Below are 24,194 nucleotides of genomic sequence, written 5' to 3'. Positions count from 1 at the left end.
GAGTCGGCTATTAATTAAAATTGTAATCACGTAAAGTGAAACATGGATGAGCAATAAAACTCTGGAAAGCGTGCACTTCTAGAGTATTGACAATTATGGGTTGGGGTACACGGTGGTAGCCCGTGGCTTTTCGAGTCTTGTTTGATCAACATGTCCTCTTCTCTTTTGGTATTTACATTTTATTTTATAATGAAAGTTAGATGGGGTCCTAGACTAACTTTGTGAGAATGGAGTCGCGCCCATTCTTGCATCGCGCTAAACTTTTATTTCAAATGGTCATTTGGGACCAAAATGATTTGGTGGATTGGACAGCCTGGTCTATTGCTTACTCCAAACTAAATAAATTAAATTAATTAAATTATATATAAAGAGTCAAGTGTTTGGAATTAGTTCATAAGTATGTTGAGTCAATTGAATTGTTTAAGTGTGGAGTCTTGATTATTGAATTCACATTGTATGTTTATCTACTTTAATTAGTTGAGCATGTTAGGTTTTGTCCGTTGTAGCTTGTATGTACTCAGCTTTGCTGATTGCGTGCTTTTGTGTGTCTTTCTTTGGTCATGGCCTTCGCCTTTCAATGACCCTGTGATGATCCAATTATTACACTTGTATTATTGGGGAGCAGTATGCATAGGTTGCTTGATGATGTGAAGTTCAGGGATTTGACAAACGCATTGTCAAGGGATTGGTGTGATTGAGAGTATTCGATTCTTGTGTTGAACTTATTTATGCTTTGCTATTTCATTTATGTTTTGGACTTTGATTATTGGTATGGTTTTAAATAAGGGCCTTATATGGTTCCAATTTGTAAGCTTTGACTTATTCGTTTTCTAAACTATGTTATTTTAAAGACTTAAGTTTGTCTTTCCGCTGCGATACTTTGATAAAGCCTTAACGTTTTAACACGTGGCGGTAACATGCCAATGGTTCTCCACTATTTTATTTAAATTAAGTGATTTGGAAAAGGGAGAATTATTGGGGTGTTACAGAAAAAGAGAGTTGATTTACTAAAAAAACTTACCAAAAATAGAATTGAGGAATGTAATTTTGAAATACCAAAAATAGAAAGGAGGAATGTAATTTAGGGACGGAGGGAGTATATGAGAAAACTAATTTTTGCACAAATATTGTTGTAAATTGGTGGGTATTTTAATGCAAATGGATCAATCATTTTGAGACTAAAATTAGGCCAAAAGGGTCAAAGTTTTGGGGACGGAGGTAGTACTAAAAATAACACCTAATCATCACTTACTTTTTAGTTTTTCCATACAAATTACACACATACCTAAAAAATCATTACTTACTTTCTCTTTTTCATACAAAATACACACATACCCAAAAAATCATTATTTACTTTTTAACTTTTCCATACAATATTCTCTACTTTTTATTATTCTCATACAACATTCTTCACTTTTTATCTTTTTCATACAATATTTCTCTACTTTTTCCATCCTCCTTAAAACCGTACTTTTTAGAGTTATTTGCCTATAATTATGGGACGGGGAGAGTAAAAAGCAAAAGTAGTGGAGAGAATTGGAGGAGAGAATATAAAATTATGAAATTTGATTTATGTTGGGTCCACTAGGTGAGAAAAATAAATTAAATATTGTAAAAGCTTTCTAAAGAAGGAAATGGAGCAAGTACTTAAAAACGACCGAAAAAAGAAAGTGGAGCAAGTATTTAAAAACAGAGGGACTGAGGGAGTATGTTATAGTCGAATTATCAGGTCCGATAAACCATGAGAATAATATTTATTAGGAAAATTCTATAGAGTGACCCTCTACTATTGACTTTTTCAAGTTGTAGGCTTGTAGTTGTAGCCCCTCTTTTTGGAAGTTACAAACTGTATAATTGTTGTTTATATAGTTAGTTAATTGTTACCTTACTGTTATGTTGCCGTTAATAGGGTTTTGTTATCTTTTTAAAGCAGCGTTTTGGATAATATCTTTTTTTTTGTGGGAAACTTTCTCTCCAAATAAACGTTCTATCCAAATTAAATGAATAGATCTGGCCTCTTCCTCCTTATATTTAATTCCTTTCTCCTCTGACTTTTTTTTAGGATTCCATTGTTGTCTTCCTTACATCAAATCATGTCATTAACAAAGTCTTGCTGCTACTTCCCTTGAAATTTGACTTGTCCATGGAATTTATAAGCCCACGATGCTATTGCAAGCCACCCACTAACAACGAATTGCAACTTAAGGAAAGCTTTCTTCAAGTAATACAACAGAAAAAAAATCTTCGCTTTAGAAACTTGTGTTTCGCAAATTAGGGTTTATGATTAGAGTGAAATGAATAAATGAAATAAATAATAAGTTAATGAGGGAATTTAATTTGAAGGAGGAAAAAAGGTATAGAAAAAAGGGAGTGTTAGGTGACAAATTAAATGCCCCTTTAACGTTCGTCATAAATGAACACTGACATAGGTTACTATGCACTTTTTTTTTGTGGATTGCTAAATATCGCCAACGTTTTTTTAATCAAACTGCCAACAAAAGTGATGAAGGAAAAAAATTACCCTTAATCATCCCCACTTTGCTTTCTCCCTCCTAAATCTAACAAGCCCAAACTCAACTGTCAACCACACACCACACAAGCAACCACCATTGTCGCCACCACCAACGACCACCACCACCCATGCCACTAGGAACACGACCACTACCATCCACCATCACCGCCCACAAGTCCACAACCACCAAGAGCTACCACATTTTTGTTTGTGTTGTCGGGACCATGCACCAACATCCTTCAACAAGTCCACGACCCACCACCTTCCTTCATTGGCAGGATGGTGGTGGTTTATTTATATTGCCGACGACCAGCACAATTGGCGTGCAAAACCGGTCACTTAGGACGATAACCGGTTAGGGACGCCAATTACCGTGGTCAACCGGAATTAGAAACCGCTTACCGTCCCGGGTGATCGGTTTTTCACGCTGGTTGACCATGGTAACTGGCGACCAAAACCGATTACTATGGTGTTTAATCGATTTTTCATGCTGGAGATTTAAAAAAAAAAACAGACCGGGGACGAATTGATTTTCCGACCACCGTGATTCCAATTCATCACCTCTGTTCGTCGCTGTTGTTGCCCTTCCACCTCCGACGTACAGTCGCCGCTTCCCTTCACCTCCGTTCTGCAGCTGTTGTGGTTGATAGTGGTTGAGAAGTGGTGGTTGTGGCCTTTTTATTGGGTGATGAGAGAGAAAAAAAAAACTAAAAGAGAAAGAAGAAGATGGGCAAGATGTATAGTAAGGACGTTGGTGTCCATTCACTTCAAATGTTGGCGGTTTTGATAAAAATTGTTGGCGGTGTTTAACACCCCCCTTTTATTAGACAAGCATGTTACAATATGTAACTTCTAAAAGAGGGTCGGGCAAAACCTTGGTAGGGGTGCTTATGATGTGAGTCATGTTTGAGTTTGGGATTGCTCAACTCGACTCATTAACATACCAAGCTGAGCTTTGACCAAGTCGAGATTTGACCAAATTTAACCGAGTTGATCTCGAGTAGCTTGTAATTTAATCCGTCTTAGTAGAACTCCCTATTTTGTGTAACATCTCCTTCTCTTTGATTTTGTCTTTTCAGAAATATACATATGATTATATGATTACTTCTTCTGTATTTTTTTAAGTGTTACAGTTTGACCGACACATAGTTTTAGGCAATTTAATTGACTTAAATAAATAAAATAAGAGGTAAGTGGGGTAGTTGGAGTATTAAAATATTGTAAAGAAAAGATAGTGGAGTTAATAGTTTATTGAAAAATAATAAATGTGAGAGGAAAGATATACTGTAATAAAAAAAGTAGTAGTGAGTTTGGGTGGGGACCATGAGAGGAGAGAGATATAATTGTTTAATGTAGCTTTTTGCCAAAATAGGAAGTATAACACTTATTAAAACACGGCCGTATTTGGTAAGTGTAACACTTTAAAAAACACGGAGGGAGTACATAAATAATGTATATTTATTAATCATTATTATCAAAAAAAAAGTTTCTAAATCAATTTTTTTGATTAAATCTAACATCGTAAAAAGCAATTCAAGTTTCTCACGAATTCTCGAGTTAAGTAATGATTCTATTCGACTCATTAACATTTCGAGTAGCTCGCGAGTTGTCTTATCTCATAAAATCATAATAAGCGCATGTACTGCTTGAAAGGTCAATAATCGAGAGTCAATTCATAGAATTTCCTGAATCCTGATTTAAAATAAATACGTAGTACATAAAAAAAAGGGTTTTTCTATATAGTAACTCTGTTATTTTCACTTTTCTACGTTGTGCCCCAACATATATCACTTTCCACATTGTAACCCCAATATACATTTTGTTTCTATACGGTAACCTCGCCGTTATCCTGCCGTTAAAAATTCCGTTAGAAGGGTCTACTATCAAATTTTTAGTATTTTTTTATCGATTTGCGCATTGGAAAATGTTTCGTTAATGGTTTTGAGGGTTATTTTAGTTCTTAGGGATCCAAATTGAGCTCAGATTTAGCAAAAAATAACGTAAGTGCCTCATTTTGTGTATTAAAATGAAACACGTAAATTGAGACATTTCTTAATAAGCAATACGAAACACTTACGTTATTTTTTGCCAAATATGAGCTCAATTTGGATTCTTAAGGGCTATAATACCCCCCAAAACCTTTAAAGGAATATTTTCCAATGCACAAATCGATAAAAAAAATACCTAAAAAATTGATAGTAGACCCTTCTAACGGAATTTTTAATGGTAGAATAACGACAAAGTTACCGTATGGAAACAAAATGTATATTGGGGTTACAATGTGGAAGGTGATATATGTTGGGGCACGACGTAGAATCTAATATATATATATATATAAAGGGGAGTTTTTTCCCGAGTTTTTAGAGAGCCACGTAGGATCTAATTTTCTTAGTGCGCCATGTAGGATTATAAATCTTAGTAGTAGCCAATTAAATAAAAGATTATAAATTTATTTTAGAATTAAATAATTTAAATGCCACGTAAGCAAAATTGGCGAATGAGATTTTTAAATTTAAATTAATTAAATATTAAATATTATCTTTTAATATTAGGAATTTTATCTAAATATATAACAAATTTTAGCTCATAAATACAAAAAAAAAGTAAAAAAATAATCAAACAAACCGTGCATCACACGGGTTTCATCTAGTAGTGTAAATAACAGGGTTATTAATCTTATTATATAGAAAACCCAAAAAAAAAAAAAAAAAAAAAAAAAAAAACCTTGTGGCGTATTCTAAAACCCTGGAAAACTAACACAAAAACCCTCTTCAACGTTTGTTCATTCCTTCCAAAGTTCCACTTTGTTGAACCTAGCAGTAGCAGTCAGCATACAGAGCTACTAAAATGGGTTCAGGCTTCGTATTCGAGCCTCCTAGCGACGAAGAACTCGACGACAACATTCATTCCGGCGACGACAATGCCCCCGAATCCGCCTGGGACTTCGCCGCCTACTCCGAAGCCGTCGCCGAAGAACACGCCCGCCGTCACACCACCTCCGTCGACCAAAAAATCCACAAGCTTCGTCAACAGCGCGCCGTCTCTCTCCCTAACCCTAACGACTCCGACTCCGACTCCGAATCCAATAAACAAGTACTATTTCATCATCTTTTTCTTCCTGTTTTGTATTTCAATTCAATTTCAGTTTTCAATTGTAATTGTAATTTTTTTATTATGGTTGATTGATTTTATTAGGAGGATTACAAGCCTGACGAAGGAGATGATGATGAAAACGATGTTGTTGAAAGTGATAAGCCTTTCTTTGCTGCTGCTGAAGGTGTTTCCTATCAAGCTAAATCGTTTTTGGAGCTTAATCTTTCGAGGCCGTTGCTTCGAGCTTGCGAAGCGTTAGGGTACTCTAAGCCTACTCCAATCCAGGTTTATTTAGGAGCATTTTTATGTATTTATAGGATTTTATCATAATTACTAGCTCAAATGAATTTAGGATTTTACTGAAATTGGAAGCATTGTTTGTAGGCTGCTTGTATACCATTGGCGATGGCCGGGCGTGATATTTGTGCGAGTGCGATTACCGGTTCTGGGAAGGTAAATCGTTGATTGACTTCGTTGTTTTAGGTTTATTGTTGAAAAGATTGGAATTCATGATTGCAGGTCCCTTTAGTGCTTGTTTGATTTGAATCTAGGTGAGGAAACGGAAGGGGTAATGATGTTAAAGTGCTACCGTTATTAGTTGTTTGGTATACTTAAATAAAGGAATTAATGGTTACCTTTAGGAAAAAAGGTGTGTTACCCTACATTTCATACCAAACACTTGGTAAATGGTTAATTGATTCGACTTCCACCCCTTAAAAACACTATATCAAACAAGCTCTTAATTCTAAGATAAACTTTCTAAAGAGGAAAGGTTGGACTTTGTTTGTTATTAGCTTTATCTCAGACTGACTTAATATGAAAGAATCTGATTGTAGCTAGCTGATTGCTGCTTTTTAAGGATGCATTCTAGGACTGGAATCTGCTAATATTTGGAATTGTTCAAGGGTTGCTCTTGTGTGCATTATTCTATTATTAGGGGAAAATATAATGGGTTTGGATATAATTGTTTTATATTTCTCTCTGTTCGGCTTCTGTAGACCGCAGCTTTCTCATTGCCAACCTTGGAGAGGTTGCTATACCGTCCAAAGCGTGTGCCGGCAATTAGGGTTCTTATTCTCACTCCAACAAGGGAGCTAGCTGTCCAGTAAGTTTCACTACTAACTCCATCTTTTTGTTCATCAAGAAGTTTTTATTTCTGTAAACCAAATTACAAAACTGAGGAACCCTTTTCTTACCTATTATATTGAATGTATATTTTCGTAACTCGTAAGCATGTGTTTATATGCTTAATGAATTGATATTCTCATAAAGGTTCCAATTTAAAGTGATATCAAATAGTCATGAATAACATGTCCTGATCTAACATTACATATGACACATTGAACATTGCTGAAATCGTTGTGGTCAAGTGTAAGATGAGGTTTGGTGCATGTTTATATAGGCATTAGAAACTAAAAGAGTGCTGCTTTGCTATAATTCTTTTCCTTCATCAAAAAAAAAAAAAAAATCTGGTAAAGCTAAAACTAAGTATTGCCTGTTTGTGAAATTCAATTTTATTAGGGGGAAGGATTGTCAAATTGTTGAAGCATCTATGCATAATGTATAATGATATACTATCATTGTACAATTGTACCACAAACTTTTCCTAATTTTTTGCTTTTTTTGGTCTCAATTACCTTTACACTAATGTTTTCCTTTTTTCCCACTTTAAAAAAATTTCAGTATTGTTTTCCTTGCTCACCATCCATAAACAGTTTCCTGTACGTATTCTTTACTTGATAAAATAAGATTAAAACTACCTGCTTTAATTTAATATTCATTTTTTTTATAATAAAAACTCCACATGATATCATTTCTAAATTATTTTGCTTTAAAGAATTGGGTGAAACACCCAAAAGTTTTGTGGGGTGTAAGCAGCACAGGATGCTCGTTTTGGTGGTATATTTTTTGAATAATGCACCAGAAACGTATCATAATAAATACTTCTTTGTCTCTGAGATTAGGATCCTTGTTGCTATGTTGTAATATCCTCAAACAATGTTCCTTTCTCCTTGTTAAGTTAATAAAATTATATATATTCCCATTCATTAATTGGATTTGTAATCAATGGATTGAATGAATCCCTGATTATCGAATTACTTAAAAGCAGGCTGAAACAGAATACCTTTTTGTTATTTCTTCCATAGACTTGTGATTTAGTCCATAGTATAGAAAAAGGTTGTAGCTTCCTTTAACAATGTATGTCATTAAAGTCTTTGAGGCTTTCCACTTCTTCTTGCCTTTTACTTGCAATGAAGGAGTCCCTAAGATACTGGTTTTTGTGGAACATGATTTTGTGTATATCCTTACATGTTTCTTTTTTGTCTTGATTCGTAATTGTAAACTTTCTCAAACATATAGTATTCTCTCTCTTTTTTTTTTTTTTTTTTCCTCTCACTCTAGTGCTCTGACGTGGCTTTTCAGGGTTCACAGTATGATAGAAAAACTTGCACAATTTACAGATATAAGATGCTGCCTGATTGTTGGTGGGCTGTCAAATAAGGTTATGATACTTTCTTATTGGCTCTTTTCTGTTTCGGTAAAATTTATCTATCATATCTGTGTTGTTTGCCATTTTACATTTCAAAGTAGTTTGTTTCCTGATTGAGATTGGTTTGATGCAATGGTTCTACACTTTTAGTGGGTCCTTTTTATCTGAGCTGTGTGCAAGTGTGAATTTTACTGTGAGCCTGCTACCCTTACTTGCTTGTGCTTGTTTATGCATGTGTGTGTTTCAGTCCTCTTGATGTTTTAATGTGATTTCCTTAGTTCAAATAGAAATAACCATAATTTCACTAAATACTTCTACTACGGAAAACATTGAAAGCTTTTCATTGCTTCAACTATTTCCGGTTTTGGCTGTTCTAGATGTCTTTCTTCTTTTCTATATCTGTCATAACTGAATGACATCATAAATGAACTCAGGTGCAAGAGGCTGCATTAAGGTCGATGCCAGATGTTGTTGTGGCAACTCCAGGGCGTATGATTGACCATTTACGTAATTCAATGTCTGTGGATCTAGATGATCTTGCTGTATTGATTCTTGATGAGGCTGATCGACTTTTGGAGCTTGGATTTAATGCTGAGATCCAAGAACTAGTCCGTATGTGTTCAAAACGGAGGCAGACAATGCTGTTTTCTGCCACAATGACTGAAGAGGTGGCAGAGCTTGTCAAACTATCTTTAAAGAAACCACTACGGCTCTCAGCTGATCCATCTGCTCAACGACCAGCAGCTTTGACTGAGGAGGTTGTGAGAATAAGAAGAATGCGTGAAGCACATTATGAGGCAGTGCTTCTTGCATTATGCTCAAAAACATTCACATCCAAAGTAATCATTTTTAGTGGAACCAAGCTTGCTGCTCATAGGTTGAAGATCTTATTTGGGTTAGCAGGCTTAAAAGCAGCCGAAATTCATAGCCATCTTACACAAGCACAGCGTCTTGATTCTCTTGAACTTTTCAGAAAACAGGAAGTAGACTTCTTGATTGCAACAGATGTTGCTGCTCGAGGGCTTGACATAGCTGGGATTCGGACAGTTATTAATTATGCTTGTCCTCGTGATCTCACAACATATGTACACCGAGTGGGTCGTACAGCAAGAGCTGGTCGGGAAGGATACGCAGTCACATTTGTCACTGATAATGATCGCTCTCTACTAAAAGCCATTGCTAAAAAGGCTGGTTCAAGGTTAAAGAGCAGAATTGTTGCTGAAGAGTCAATTAATAAGTGGGCACAAACAATTGAGCAGATGGAAGATCAGGTTGCTTCTATTCTTCAAGAAGAGAAAGAAGAAATGGCGTTGAGAAAAGCAGAGATGGAAGCAGCAAAGGTTTGTTTATGCTTTGTTTCTTTCTGCATGGCAACACTACTACCCCCTTACGTCCATTTGATGTCAAATTGTTTGCAAATTGGAGTTTTTGGCTTGAATTATCAACCAGATCATGATTTTATAGTGATTGGAAAACACACTATACTATCTATCAATCAATCAAAGCCTTAATCCCATAAGTGAGGTGGGCTACATGAACCAAATTTGATTATTCCGTGTAATCATCGACAAAGATCCTCCTCCCATCCCTTATCTATTCATAAAAACCATAATTAAAAAAATGTCTGAATGTAAAATACATATAGAACTTTGGGAATGTAATAGCTTGATCAGTCCATTGAAGCATTATATGCAGTGATAGTGTGGTTTGAATTTGCATAAAATTTTCTTGTCTTTGGTGATTTATTGTCCTAGCATGAACAATTGTGACTATTTTTCGGATAAACTTATGAAAAATTGCATCTTTATAAACTTCTTAACTTTGAAGTTTTTGGATTGTGACTTTTTGGATTAACTTGTCTTGTCAAAAAAAAAAAAAAAAAAAGTTGTAATTTATTGACATGCTTGGATTTAACATCCTAGAGGATTGCTATTAAAAAAAAATATGGAAGATTTTGGTCTTCTCACGTTCTTTATGATGTTATGAACTTGCTTGAATATCATATCCTAAATCATTGCGAGGAGTTGGAGTATAAGTTTAACAGATTATCTTCAAACTAACTAATTCCATTTTGTTACTACTTGTTGGCCACTAGGGTTCTGCATTTTATCTCAGAATCCAGATATATTGAACTTTCCATCATTGCTGACATGTACATTTACTTTCATTTTTTCAGGCTGAAAATATGATTGAGCACAGGGAAGAAATATTTTCCCGGCCTAAAAAGACGTGGTTTATAACAGAGAAGGAAAAGAACTTAATTGCAAAGGAGGTGAAGGTACTGTCTCTAGAGATTATTGTGAATTACTTGTAGTTAGAATCCATGGTGATGATGCTATTACTTTGGAATAGATTGCTAATTATATATTTCAATTCAATAACTGATATCACAAGATACTTGAGACCCTTTTTACTTTTCATTTTTCATTCATCTCACTGAAACAAAGTTCTGAAAGAAAGATGAGACTGAGACTCTGCTACTGAAATGCTAAAACTTTTCTATCATTGATCGATGGTGCAGTTGTGAGTCAGCTGTATTATCTTTTTTCTTAACATGTGATGCAGTGGCTATTAAAAGACAAGATGTGCCATTCTGGATTATCTATATAAAATGTCATAAAGAGGACATATTTTATGAATCGTACTTCCCTCTTGGGAAGAATATGCCTCTAAATGTCTGTTTATTATAGGTCAGAGTTAACTTATCTGATAAGTCTGGCATAAAGGTTTCTACTTCTGGAGATTTATACGAACATAACAATGTTAAATGTAACTAAAATCTGACATTCAATATATGATTCATGTTTTACAATATCTATATGTACTATGATGCCACAAAATCATAATATCTATATGTACTATGATGCCACAAAATCACAATATAAGATACAGTATAGCCTGCAGTACATTATTTTAAGCTAAGAACTTTTTTGAGTTATAAAATACTTGCAGCCATTCCTAATAAACCCTTGTGCTAATTCACATATGTTTCCTACCTTCAAAATATGTGGTGCTTCTTCCTAGTTCCAACTATGGCCTAAAAATTCGTATTGCTGTGTAAGCTGACAACTATTTTTTTTTAAAAAAATGGAGTGGTCATTATCATACCCTCCTAGTCAAGATATTTCCCTTCAAGTAATATCTCATTTCTGCCCTGCTCATAATTCTTTCTCTATGGAAGTACTACCAAACTCAGATCTTTGCTACTAGTTGTCATTGTTGAAGACATCATTATATGTCTCATATCATTCTTCATTGAGCACCAGTTTTCATGCTACATCTCACTTTCCTGTCTTGTCAACAAGGTAGTTCTGTATGGTAAAGGGTAGATGGAAGCATAGGGTGGTGGTGGTGGTGGGCTGGTGGTTGAAGGGAAGTATGGGTTGTTGGATGATTTTCCCTTTCTTATTTAAAACAAACAACTTCGTAAATTTTGGGGTTTGGGATTCCATTCACCTTGTTTTCCTTTCTTAGACTCTTTCCCTTTCCCTTTGTTCAATCAAACGCCCCCTTATTATCTTCGTCCAAGAAAACCCATTCCATTCCATGGTTCCACCCCTTCTACCATCCTACCCAGGACCCACTCCGATCCTAATTGGTCTTCCCATTTCCCTCTCAGGAAAATATAAAAGTTCTTCCCTATAAATTCTTTCCATATTTGTTTAGAAACTCCCATCAATTTTCTTATGTTTATTTGGTGAATGTGCCAAAAATTATTACCTTGTTCTCTTTTCCATACATTTTTTCTTGATTTACTCCCCAATTCTAAATGGGAAAGAACAAATATGACTGAAGGGAGTATTATACCCCTCATTTTTAGTTTCACAACTAAATCCCTCCCAATGAAATCTTTTTGGTCAATATGATGAATAACTACCCTCAAAATGAAATCCTAATTTGGAAATTGATGACTAAAGAGCAAAGAGCATGTTGTTATGATTATTACTGCCCTAGCTAATCATAAAACAATTCCCCAATTTCATAAGTTTGTTGCTGGGATTTTTGAAATTGCACACTTTTTGTGTGATAAATCTATCAGTGTTCACGGCCATCAAAGGGAGTTTTTTTGTTTTTTTTTTTCGTTTTTGTTTTTGTGGGGGGTGGGGGTGGGGAGTGGCCTTTTGGATAGATTTGCCAAACAGTTTCATTAATTGGCTGTGCCGCCAAAACAAAAACTTGCTAGTAGGAATTAGGTAGTTTAGCTATTCTCTTTTGTTGGTTTTTTGAGTTCTTCTCAAATGCTTTTATGATAGTCTCCACTTTATTTCCTGATTTTTTAAAATTTTATCAGAATATTGTAGTCTGGGATGTAATGATTAGGTAGTTTCCACTTAATTTCTTAATTTTACAAATTTCAATCAGAAAATTATACTGTCTGAAATGTATTATATTAGGGCACTAATTTAAGAAACTGAAGAAGGATATGGCGTTGTTTGTCTTGCTAGGAAGCTGTAGTTTGTTTACCATTGGTATTGCTATGAATTGCTTTAGCGCCCAATGCATTGTGGTTGTGTTTATACCTTTGCTTGAAATGCCATCCAATATGTATTTTTCGTTGAAATATTACCCCAAAATTATGGTTCCAACCACCTGTCCATATTCTTATGGTGCTCTCTATGATTGCATCTGGAGGATACATTCATAAATTATTTTTTACCCACAGATTGTAAAGCTCTTTCAGGAATCTTAATTTTGAATCTGTTTTGACCCCTTTTAAATCCAAGAGCCTCCATATTTACTTGAAGGGGGTAACTATGGAGGCTCTTGAATGTTCAAGTATATCAAACTAAATCCCTTAAATACTATTTGGTGAAGGCGTGAAGCTTGGTTAAAACTAGATGCCTTGAATTGTCCATTTTAACTTCGAGAAATATGGTGTTACTTTATTAAGCCTTTGAGTCAAGAAAGCTCTTAATCTAATGCTAATTATGACATTTTAGAAAAATTATCTTCTTTATTCTTTAATAGGATGCAGAATATTCTGTCTGTTAAGTGTAAATGTTGGTTGATTCTTGACTTAATTTAAATATATAAATTCAATAGGGAGCCTCGGAGATGAAGAAGAATTCTGGTAATGTCGTTGTCAGTGCCCAGCAAGCAGAAGATTTGAAATTGAAGGAAAAGAGGAAACGAGAGCGTGAGGTATTTGTCCTATTTCCCACAGTTATATCATCTGGCAATTGTATAATGATCTACGGTGATAAAATCTCATTATTATACTTTGTCTTTGAACAGAAAAACTTGCCTCGGAAAAAGCGCAGAAAGCTGGAAGCAGAGAGAGAAATGCTGGAAGAGGAAAATGAGTCTGATGATTCAGAAGGGGTGAGTATCAATCTTGTGCTTTCATTGATGTGTATTTGGATTTATATTTGATATTGCACGGAAGACTTTTTTTTACTATTTGAACTTGTATCTAGGGCTATATTATTGAAGCTTATTTACACTTTTCTGCTTGCAATTTGGGTTGGCATCCTGACTGCTATTGCTCCACATGTTCACCATGCCCCTTTTCTTCTAATCTCCATGTCCTCAGGCCCCGAATCTCTCATTTTTACATGCTACATTGGGGAATAGCTCCGTTTCTGGATAGTTAATCTGATCAGCATCATATTATCTTTTTTGTTTGGAATTACATTATTTTTTCTAATCAACCATCTGTGTGATAGCAGGAGAATAAAAAGAGTAAGAAAGATAAAAGTGGAATACCGCTTGTCGATGTTGCCTATCGCAAAGCAAAAGCAATCAAGGCTGGGAAAAAAGCACAAGATGGTGGTAAAAATATCAAAAAGATGGGGAAGAAAGCAGCACAACCTCAGTCAAGAACAGATGAGATGCAGGAGCTATTCCAGACTGATATGAGTGAGAAACGGGGGAAGAAGAACCTTCAGCATGTTCAAAAGAAGTCGAGGAATTCATTTAAGAGTAAATCGAGGTATAACTATGCTACTGATGCTTCGCATATTACATGTATACTTATTAAAAGATTTGTGCTATAATTGCGTGCTTGCTTCATGATCCTGCCTGCGTAATCCCCCTCCACCCAACCAATAAAATAAGAAAATGTAAGTAGAAATTGAAGTGACATGAACAAAGGAGCTTATTGATGTGGAAGCAAGTGAACGGAATTTCATTTATTATTAGTCGGTAATGAATTAGGATACTTTAGTCTTATCATTATTAATGCTATTTGTTTTATTTTACGGCTATTTCACCAAATGCCACTGACAAATTTAAAAATTCATCAAATGCCATCGCACTTTTTAGAATTCACCAAATGCCACTCAGTTTTTTAAAAATTCACCGAGTGCCATTAATGACCAACGACCGTTAACTCCGTTAGTCATTAGGGGTTAATCATGACACATGTCATGATATAATTGGTCCATTTATCTTAATTCATAAAAAAAATTGAAAATATAAAAAAAAAAAATCAGAAAATTTTTAAAAAAACCCCCAAAATTATTTCAAAAACCCCGACCAGCCAAAACCCCCATCAGCCACAACCACCCTCCCCGCCGCCGTTCCTGCCGTCCCAGCTACCGGATTCTGTGGGAGACGCCGCCCAAGAAGCTCTCCCGCAGCGCCGACCACCTAGAAGCTCCCTCGCAGCGCCGACGCCGTTCCTCCCCCTCCCCCTCCCACGAAACTCCCTCCCCACCGCCACGAAACCTAGTCCTCAACCCTCAAAATCCTTTCTCTGTCCCGATCCCAGCCCCCTTCCCTTCCCCAATCCCTTTTCCGGCTACCTCCCCTTCCCCACGCTCCGATTTCGACCCTTATCCCCTTCTAACTTGGTGATTTTGGCCCTCCTCCTCTTCACAACCTTGATTTCGTTAATGGTTGTGGTGGGTAAAAGGGTAGGGAGGGTTGGAAAGCAGCTCCGAGTTGGAGAACGGCGCGGAAAATTTGGCTGCTCTGGCCTCGTCTGGCTGGTGGTAGGGGTGGCGAGGTGGTTGAGGTCGCGGTGGGGCTAGGCTCTGGGGTTAATTTTAGGTTTTATAGGGTCGGGGAAGTTTGTGTGGGTGGTTTTTGGGGTCGACGGTGGGTCAGGTGGGGCGCAAAAGGGCCGGCCGGTCGATTTTCGGTGGTTAAGGTGGTGGCCGGCCGTTTTCCGGCGATATAAGGGGAGGGGCTAGGGTTTGGCGGTGGTAGGGGTGGCTGGGAAAATTTTGGGGTTTTTTTTTTTTTTTTTTTTTTAATTTTAATTTTCTGTTTTTTTTTTTTCTAATTTTTATTAATAAAGATAAATGGACCAATAATATCATGACATGTGTCATGATTAACCCCTAATGACTAACGGAGTTAACGGCCGTTGGTCATTAATGGCACTCGGTGAATTTTTAAAAAACTGAGTGACATTTGGTGAATTCTGAAAAGTGCGATGGCATTTGATGAATTTTTAAATTTGTCAGTGGCATTTGGTGAAATAGCCGTTTATTTTATTAAGAATCTTAGTATTTAGGAAAATTTGTTAGAAAAAACCTTTCATTTTGCAAGAAAAAACCTTTTAAAAGGATCTTTGTCAAAAAAACCACCACGATCACTTATTTTGTTAGATGAAACCTCCCCTCCCTATTTCGGCATTGACTAAGCTTTTTTGGCGTTGAACCCTTATTTTCTCTACTTACACCCAAGTAAGTTTATATTTGCACTCCTTCCTTTTTCCCTCTTATTTTCCCTCCTCTCTCTCCTCTGCTTCCATGAATGCTTTTGCCCCTCGCATTCATTTGGGATCTCTCTCTCTCGCCCCTCACAACATTGAGCAACAATTATATAAGGTAAGTGTAAATTCATGAAATTATTGTTGTAAATAGTAGCAAATTTGGGGTTTTTTTAATACATCCACAATTCACCATTGATTTGGCACAATTGGACAAACATAAGGAATTGTTAGAGAGATGAAGAAAGATAATTGACCACTACATTGGTAGAAGAAAGAGAATTGACCAGTAGAATGGTGGAAGAAAGAGAATTGACAACTACAATGGTAGAAGAAAGAGAATTGAAACCCTAATAATTAACCTTTTAATTGAATGAGTTGGGTAGTAATTCACCTTTCAATGCGGTATATATACCCTAAAAAAATAGAGGAAAAATTGGGGAGCCAAAAAAAAGGAGGGAAAATTACCCTAGACTTGGTACACGCGGGTGTGTATAACGAATTCTATAGACTTGGCTGCAATTAGAGAAAATAAGCGGTTAATGCTAGGAAAGCTAAGTCAATGCCAGAAAAGGGAGAGTAGGTTTCATTTAACAAAAAAAAGTGATCGTGATGGTTTTTTTTAACAAAGATCCTTTTAAAAGGGTTTTTCTTGCAAAATGAGGCATTTAAAAGGTTTTTTTTTCGGTCAAATTTTCCTAGTATTTAATACGAAGTATCTTATTAGTTATGGAAATTTATCTATTAGGTTTATGTTAGTCAAATAACTCTATAAAGGGATCATTGTAATAATTTGTAGGCAGAGATTGATTTTATGAGAATATGAGTTGAGCTTTTGTGCTTAAACTAAGGGCTTGTTTGGTTGATGTAGGAAGTAAATTCCCATGGAAAATTCTAATTCATGGGAAATTACTTCTTTTATTAAAATTCCTAAGAATTACATAAATATGTTTGGTTGTCATGTGGAAATTTGTAAATCATGGGAATTGTGAATGACCAAGGGAGGGGTGGGTAAGTAACTTCCCATGTTTTGTGGGAAATGAAAATTCCCATGAATTGTGACTTCCCCCATTTTTGCTTTTTAATGTTAACCAAACAACATACCCAAAAGGAAATTCATGGGAATTTTGAGTGCCCATGGAAACTAAGGCAACCAAACAAGCCCTAAGTGAGAGGATTCTTTTTAAGAGTTCAAACTGGTTGTTAACCTGAAAATTAGTGCCGTTGCCATTAATTTCACTCTTAGAAGTTGTTTCCTTCTAAGCATTATCCTAAGGTCGTCAAGATCCACATCATTTATTTTATTCAATGATCAATTGATCACCAGTTGGGCGATGCAGCTGTCTCTACTTTCCAACAGAAGCATCTAATTGACTGGGCTGATCTAGTCCAACCATTAGGCTGCACTCAGCATGCCTTGTCTGATTCATAAACAAGCCAAATCAGCGCTGAGCTGAGGCCATTGATCTATATTAATGTTCTCCTTTTTGTAGCTTTTGTTGGTAACTTCTTCACCTCTAACCCTGTGTAAAATAGTATCCTTCGGTAGATCTCTTTGCAATTTTGCTGTCATGTTTACGTCTCATTCTGCTCCCAAATATTTTGACATAAATTTGAGGTGGAGTATCCAGACTTTCATAATCAATATAATTCCCATGTAAGATTGAGTGGGAATAGTGAATGCTCTGGTGATAAAATGAAAAAAAATAAAAATAAAAGCCATTTAAAACCATCTCTTAGCCTATCTAGCCTTGCTAGAGATCAGTCCGTAAATGTATAGTTTTTTATTTCCTTATTTGGGAGGGAGGGAATGGAGCAGTTGACTAAAATACAACTGACTCTGGTCAGGTTGAAATGAAACCACTTGCCCATGTTGTCACTCTCTTGCTTCTGGGTCGTTCTCTCCCCATCACTCCTACCATGCTTTGTCTCTCTCTGCCCTCCCTTCCCTAATCCCTCCCATGACAAGTCCTATCACATCCTTCTAACTGATGTGTGCTTGCTTTAGAGTTTAGACTTTCAGAGGGGATTACAGCATTTGTAGGGTATAGTACTCACATGTAGGTGACAAACACACTTCACACCCCTGGTAGTTTCCGTCCATGGGTACAAGCATCTGAAGTTCATTGGTTGATTTTTGTTCATTCTAACAGTTTGACAACCCCCAATACCCCCCCCCCACCCCCCCCCCCCCCCCCCCCGTTGCCTGGCCCTTTTGCTGGCCATGTGGCTGTCTCTACTTTCTGTTCACACTCTCACTTGTAGGTGTCCTCTCCCAGCCCTTAATCTGATATGTGCCACTCTAGTGCAGGGTGCAACATTTGGTAGTGGCTAATCCTCACAAGTGGATGAGTCTAGTGATGCAAGCAACTTTTGTCCTGTTGAGATTTGAATTCTTCTGTTGCAAGTACATGCTTTCTTATAGTTTATTCAATATGTGCAGGTATAAGCGAAGGTAGGCATTTTATACAGGCCAAGATCCTGACTAAGCTTTGGCGGCAAGCAAGAAATGCACTTGGGCGATTTCAACTTCCATGGAAAATCTACTTTTTAATGTGAAATGCAATTTTGTTGGGCAATCTTCAGAGTAACTAAAGAGTTGGAGTTGTTCTGCATCTCAGCAGGGCGGATAACAGTGGGCATGCTAGATACTGGAATTTACCTGGCTTGTCCTTGTATTGGGCTTTGAGGTTTATATGCTATGTGACTACGCTGCGGTTCGAAGGAAAAGCTTTCTAATGGCCTTTTTTTTTCATTTTTGTTCGATATAATGGCATTTTTTTGAAGTTGTATAAGATGATTGGCAGTAATATTAATGGCATTTTTTTAAGAGTAATATTAATGGCATTTTTTTTTTAGTTCAATATGTTACCACTTCTATTACAATCTTGGTCTGCACTAGTACTGTCTAGTAATACTTCCTTTGTGTGGTTAAATGAAAATCATTACGAGAAACAAGAATATAAGTATTACGTATATTTTAATATTTAATACTAGATGAAGCCCGTGCGATGCACGGTTTGTTTGATTATTTTTTTACTTTTTTTTCTATTTATTAGCTAAAATTTGTTATATATTTAGATAAAATTCCTAATATTAAAAGATAATATTTAATATTTAATTATTTTAAACTTAAAAATCTCATTCGTCAATTTTGCTTACATGGCATTTGAATTATTTAATTCTAAAAGAAATTAATAATCTCTTATTCAATTGGCTATTACTAAGATTTATAATCCTACATGGCGCGCTAAGAAAATTAGATGTTGCGTGGCTCTCTAAAAACTCGGGAAAAAACTCCCCTTTATATATATATATATATTATATTATATTCTATCTCTAAAACATTAATTTGGTCATTAGTTGGTAAAATAAGTATAGAAGAGCTAATTAATCTTTTAATGTAGCAGGCTTAGCCGCTTAGGTTCACGTAAGATTATTTAACCTGTCAATAGTTTTGTCAGACACAAAAAGTTTAAAATACAAAAATATCATCAAATGTGTCGACAAGAAATAGTGTCATATTTGGTAGTTATGTGTCAGCAAACAAGCTAGCTTACTCAATAGCTACATGTCAACAAAATAATACTTCATTAATAAACCCCCTAAACATGATTAATAGCTGAACAGCCTTAAATTTTTGAATTTTGGGTTTTTTTTTTTTAAATGTCTATTTGGAAATATTCTTTAATCTTAAACATTTTTAGCTTTAATATCTTTGGTGGATAAAATATAGCATTTGAGTTAAACTTAAACATAAAGTTTGCTTATCATCTTTATAATAGAGTTTGTTTGTATTTGATTACAATGAGGTCCAAAAGGTCAAAAAAGAAGTTGAAGCAAATGGATCGGATGAATATCAATTGCTCGTATAAAATATCTGCAACCTGCTAAATCCTTATATATAGGCTAACTTAAAAACCCATTTGGATATTCCACTTGCTCCGCCTAAATAATCAAATAATCCTATATGGATTATATACCTAAAATTTATCTTATTTTCAAATTACAAATCTCATCTAATTAGAAAAGCATAAATATACGGAGTAGAAAATAAATAAAAGATACATCATATGATATATTGATATGATATTTGATAAGTTTAGTTTATTTTCTACGGAAGTCAAACACCGTCAAAAGTCCTCAGCAGACCAATAAAGTGCTGCCATGTAGGAAAGACACACACAACATCAACCAATACGAAAGCAGCACATCCTTTATTTAAACTTAGGCGCCTTCTACTACGAGTAGTATTTATTATTGATTCTGTAATCCGACTATTTTCGATTTTTCGTCCCTCTATCATTCTTCTTCGAAGACAAATTAAAGAAAGATGTTGGATTACGTTAAACAATCACACCGCTCAATTCGGTCGAGAGGTGCGGCAACGAAACTCATAAACTTAGGTGATATTTCAATCCGTATCTGATTTCTTGGTTACACCCGCTAATTGTCAATTCAATACATGCTCATTATATCGTTTATTTGTTGCTTAAAGATGTACACGTACTACTAATTGTCAATTCAATACATGCTCATTATTTGTTGCTTTTTTAACACGTACATGTACGGCTAATTTTCAATTCAGTACATGCTCATCATTTTATCGATTGTTTGTTGCTTTTTAAATGCGGTGGGATACAATGAGATAGAATTCTTAGTTCGCGCAGCAAACACTATATGTTAAGGCTTACTGCTAGATTTGATATTCACTCTCGTCTCATTTTACTTACCCTATTTCAGCTTTTTGGGTCAAATGCGTCGTCTTAGCATAAGATATCGAAGTACTAAAATTTGGATTAACTTGGGTACTACGATGGTATTGACAGGTTTAAGTGTTACATTGGCGTTGATGACATGGCAGTTGATAATTCTGGTAACCGGAACTAAATACCCTGTTACTGTTGTTCTTACCGGAAGCATGGAACCTGGAATTCGAAAGGTCCACCTTATTTTTCTACAGTAATTTTTATTTTCTTGATAATTATACAAGTTTCAATTAATAATTTTTTTATTTTTATTTTGATGATTAAAAGTACTCGTAATATATTATTGTGTAGGGTGATTTATTGTTCGTTAGTACCGTAAAAAGCCGTCCTGTTCAAACGGGAGAAATTGTATTGTTCAAAATTGAGGTCTGTCCTTCCTTTTTTTTTTTAATTTATTGGACTTTTCTTGATGTTGATATATCTTGACTTTAGACACAGGAGATTATTATTTAGTTTTTCATTTATTAATAAGAGGCAGTTAATTGGACATTAACAAGAATTTGTTTTTTTTATAATGATTTCTTTTCATTTGCATTGGGAATTTGTTGTTTAGTACTTTCTTCGTCTCTTAATACAAAACCTTTTTCTAACATTTATTCATAATAAAAAGAAAGAGACTTTGTATTTATATTAAAGGACGGAGGGAGTAGTACAAAATACTATTTTTTTTTTCAATAATACAATGTACTGGTTATAAAAGTTAACCAATTAACCACATTGGTGTAAAGTTAGCACATCGGGTGACATATTGGTATAAAGGTTATTGTCAATGACATGCCGATTTAAAAGTTATTTGCTACTTATGGTTTGATTCATTTACTCTATCTCTTTCAATCGAAATCTCTGCTTAACTTATCTTTATTTGCATTTGTTATTTCAGGGTAAGGAAATCCCTATAGTTCATCGTGTAATTCAGGTAAGAAACATCTTTATAAGGGTTCGTTTGGCATCGTTGTGGTTTTCTAGTTTTGGTTTTTTGTTTTGTAAAAGTATATATATATTATATATGTCACATAATGAATCAAAAATTATTTTGACTGATTAAAATCATGATAATTTTGAAAACTGACAACAAAAAAGTAAAAACACCTCAATCTTGTTTCTTGTATCTTATTCTTGGTTTTTAGTTTAAAAAAAAAAACAGAAAACTAAAAACCAAAAATGATGTCAAACAAACCCTTTCTAGCTTACTATTTTAGGGATAAGTCTCTTATTGATCGCAACTTTAAGTAGCTTTCTTGAAAGGTTTAGTTGGGAATTTTTCCAACTCTTATTGACTGTGCTAACCTCTGTCAAATCGATCTTCCTTGAAAGTTTTGATGAAAATCCTACACCATCCATGCCTTGTGATAATGTTCATCTAATTAATATAATGTTGCTCAACTTTTCTGATGGATTGTGCTCTTTGTGCAGGTCCATAGGCAGAAAGCTTCCAACAAATTCATTCTGTTAACAAAAGGTAAATGTTAGATATTACTCCGTACTTATCTTTCCCAGTTTTACACAATTACATCACTGATGTGTGCATGATGTTTCAGGGGATGCTAATTCGGTAGATGACCGTTATGGGGGGATATATGCAGATGGCCAACTATGGCTTGAAGATCATGATATAACTGGAAGAGTGATAGGGTAAGTCGTAAGTGTATTTGTAATCTTATATTGCATAATTAAGCTTTTATTTGTTCCTGGAATCTTTGTTTTCGTCTTTTCATTGCTTGAAACTTTCCCCTGATTTACCTTTTGTCTCCCTCCATATTTTACTCTTAATAAATTTTCTTGTTGTCCCTCAATTCTTACCTCTATTAAATCCGCAAATTAATTCTGTCATATCATTAGAGAATAAGTTTGTTGATTCAATAAATGAAGAACCTAATCACTCTAGTAAGATAATCTCATTACTACAAGCTACATACTTGTCCTTTTGTACTCTTAGTAATTTCTTCCATGATTTTCATTGGCTGCTCGGTGGCTGCATGAACGGAAGGCCTCCATCCTAGACTGTCAGTCTTTCTGGGTTAAGACGGAGTCATGGGCCTAGATTTGAGCTATAGTTGGCTTTCTAAATAACTTCCTGTTTGCTGTGGCAGATGAATTTTGAATCAATAGTTGAATAAATTCATCATTAAGGGTGTCTTATGTGAGTGATCTGTTTAAACATTTATACTTATGTTATTTTTTTGCGTAGGAATGTTAAATTACTGGTACAGAATGACCTCGGTATATTAAACTGATGATCAAGCATAGCTGAGAAGCGCAAAATCATATTGAAACTATCCTAATTGTGTATCTTGATAAATTGAATCAGTTCATTGTAGGTTCCTATATGATATGAACCTTTTGTAAATGTGCTTCTAAGTATTCCTTTTTTTTATCTTTAACAATGTTTTGATTGACTAATATTTAAGCCACCTTCAAAAGCTTCAATAATCCTGAGTGTATCTTGCACAGTTGCCTGTAACAAGGGTCTATTACTCAACACCCCTCATACTAAAAGCAATGCATTTTCATTTTTCAATACTCCTTTCTTTTATAGTTTTATGATGTACGAAGTTTAAATATTGCTCAACATATTTTCAATACAACAGGCGTATTCCATATATTGGTTGGCCAACCATTCTCATGAGAAAGATGCGTTTGATGAAGGTCAGTTAGCCTTTCTCAGTTCTTTTCATCTTGCATATAATCTAGAGGATACCACTGCAGGAACACGCAAACGCACACGCACACGCACACGCACACGCACACGCACAGTAGACGCACACATCCACAGACACTTGTACCTGGCCAATAGTTTACTGATTAAACAAATTGATTGAACCTACAGTACAGTAGTTATGTTCTCTATGCAGAAAATACTTGTGATATGCATGTTTTCTAAGCACTCTTTTCTTATGACAATAACGATAATAAGAGTCACTTACTATGTGATTCATGATTTCGTCCATGTTTTGCAGTTTGCTCTAATCGGTGGAGTAATTGGATGGGGGATGCTCTCATAGTCTCATTTCCACAAGCTCAATCTTAAACTGATAGACTGCCTCCATATACAATTTTGGATGGTATAGTACATGTTTTTTTCTTCTCCACTCGGTTCACCCTTTAAGCTAATCCGGATTTGAGGATCAGTTCTGGGTGGTTAGTCCCATATAACCTGAAAATTATTATTGTAGCATTCAATTTGTAATATTAATTTATTATTATTACGGAGTATTATTATTATTATTACTACATTAAAATGTTAATCAATATGTACACATTTTTTTTGAAAAAAGGAACTCACATTATTTATTGCTTATAAATCACTTAGCTAATTAGTCATAGATCACACGAGTTGTTTTAACTTATTTTCGATAAATTAATTTACTCCCTCCGTCGATGAAATTTATTCCTATTTGAGATGTTACATATACGCATACAATCATACAATCTAATAAAGAAGATAGTTCGAGCTTCGTCTCTTGATTTGGAGTCCAACAAGTTCGCTCGTGAGAAGCATGCTCGTATTGGTCCTTCTTGGGGTTTTGTTAATGTAGATGTAGTGCGTGTGGTGTGATGTTTTTTCATTGTCAGTTCTTTTGTCAAAAAAAGAAAAAAAAATGGTTGAATGTGACCAAGTATTTGATTTTAAAATACCATATTTTAATTCTCCATAATATTTTACTAAAA

The 24,194-nt window shown here is 35.2% G+C and overlaps 2 protein-coding genes across 2 annotated transcripts; both read left to right on the top strand.

Annotated features, from left to right (window-relative positions):
- The first annotated feature begins 5,359 nt into the window (after positions 1 to 5,359).
- On the top strand, positions 5,360 to 18,669 carry LOC145614170 (DEAD-box ATP-dependent RNA helicase 28-like). Its single transcript, XM_081669179.1, has 11 exons — positions 5,360 to 5,605; positions 5,708 to 5,890; positions 5,990 to 6,058; positions 6,604 to 6,710; positions 8,030 to 8,108; positions 8,531 to 9,436; positions 10,273 to 10,374; positions 13,140 to 13,238; positions 13,332 to 13,418; positions 13,766 to 14,028; positions 18,200 to 18,669. Exons 1-11 carry the CDS (start codon positions 5,360 to 5,362, stop codon positions 18,213 to 18,215), a joined length of 2,157 nt encoding a protein of 718 aa, XP_081525305.1. The 3' UTR covers positions 18,216 to 18,669.
- A 1,361-nt stretch (positions 18,670 to 20,030) lies between these two features.
- LOC145615322 (uncharacterized) lies at positions 20,031 to 23,764 on the top strand. Its single transcript, XM_081670387.1, has 8 exons — positions 20,031 to 20,162; positions 20,586 to 20,698; positions 20,817 to 20,891; positions 21,406 to 21,441; positions 21,939 to 21,984; positions 22,064 to 22,157; positions 23,114 to 23,171; positions 23,483 to 23,764. Exons 1-8 carry the CDS (start codon positions 20,090 to 20,092, stop codon positions 23,525 to 23,527), a joined length of 540 nt encoding a protein of 179 aa, XP_081526513.1. The 5' UTR covers positions 20,031 to 20,089; the 3' UTR covers positions 23,528 to 23,764.
- The last annotated feature ends 430 nt before the right edge of the window (positions 23,765 to 24,194 follow it).

This window comes from Chenopodium album, chromosome 25 (assembly GCF_948465745.1).
Source record: "Chenopodium album chromosome 25, dcCheAlbu1.1, whole genome shotgun sequence".
Lineage (NCBI taxonomy): Eukaryota > Viridiplantae > Streptophyta > Magnoliopsida > Caryophyllales > Amaranthaceae > Chenopodium > Chenopodium album.
The sequence above is the reverse complement of the archived record's forward strand: the minus strand, read 5'-3'. Positions and strand labels throughout refer to the sequence as shown.

Coding starts and splice junctions, on each gene's coding strand:
- LOC145614170 (XM_081669179.1), top strand. CDS start 5,360: ATGGGTTCAGGCTTCGTATTCGAGCCTCCTAGCGACGAAGAACTCGAC. Junction 6,711..8,029: donor ACAAGGGAGCTAGCTGTCCA/GTAAGTTTCACT, acceptor GTGGCTTTTCAG/GGTTCACAGTATGATAGAAA. Junction 9,437..10,272: donor CAGAGATGGAAGCAGCAAAG/GTTTGTTTATGC, acceptor TCATTTTTTCAG/GCTGAAAATATGATTGAGCA.
- LOC145615322 (XM_081670387.1), top strand. CDS start 20,090: ATGTTGGATTACGTTAAACAATCACACCGCTCAATTCGGTCGAGAGGT. Junction 20,163..20,585: donor AACGAAACTCATAAACTTAG/GTGATATTTCAA, acceptor TGGTATTGACAG/GTTTAAGTGTTACATTGGCG. Junction 21,442..21,938: donor TAGTTCATCGTGTAATTCAG/GTAAGAAACATC, acceptor CTCTTTGTGCAG/GTCCATAGGCAGAAAGCTTC.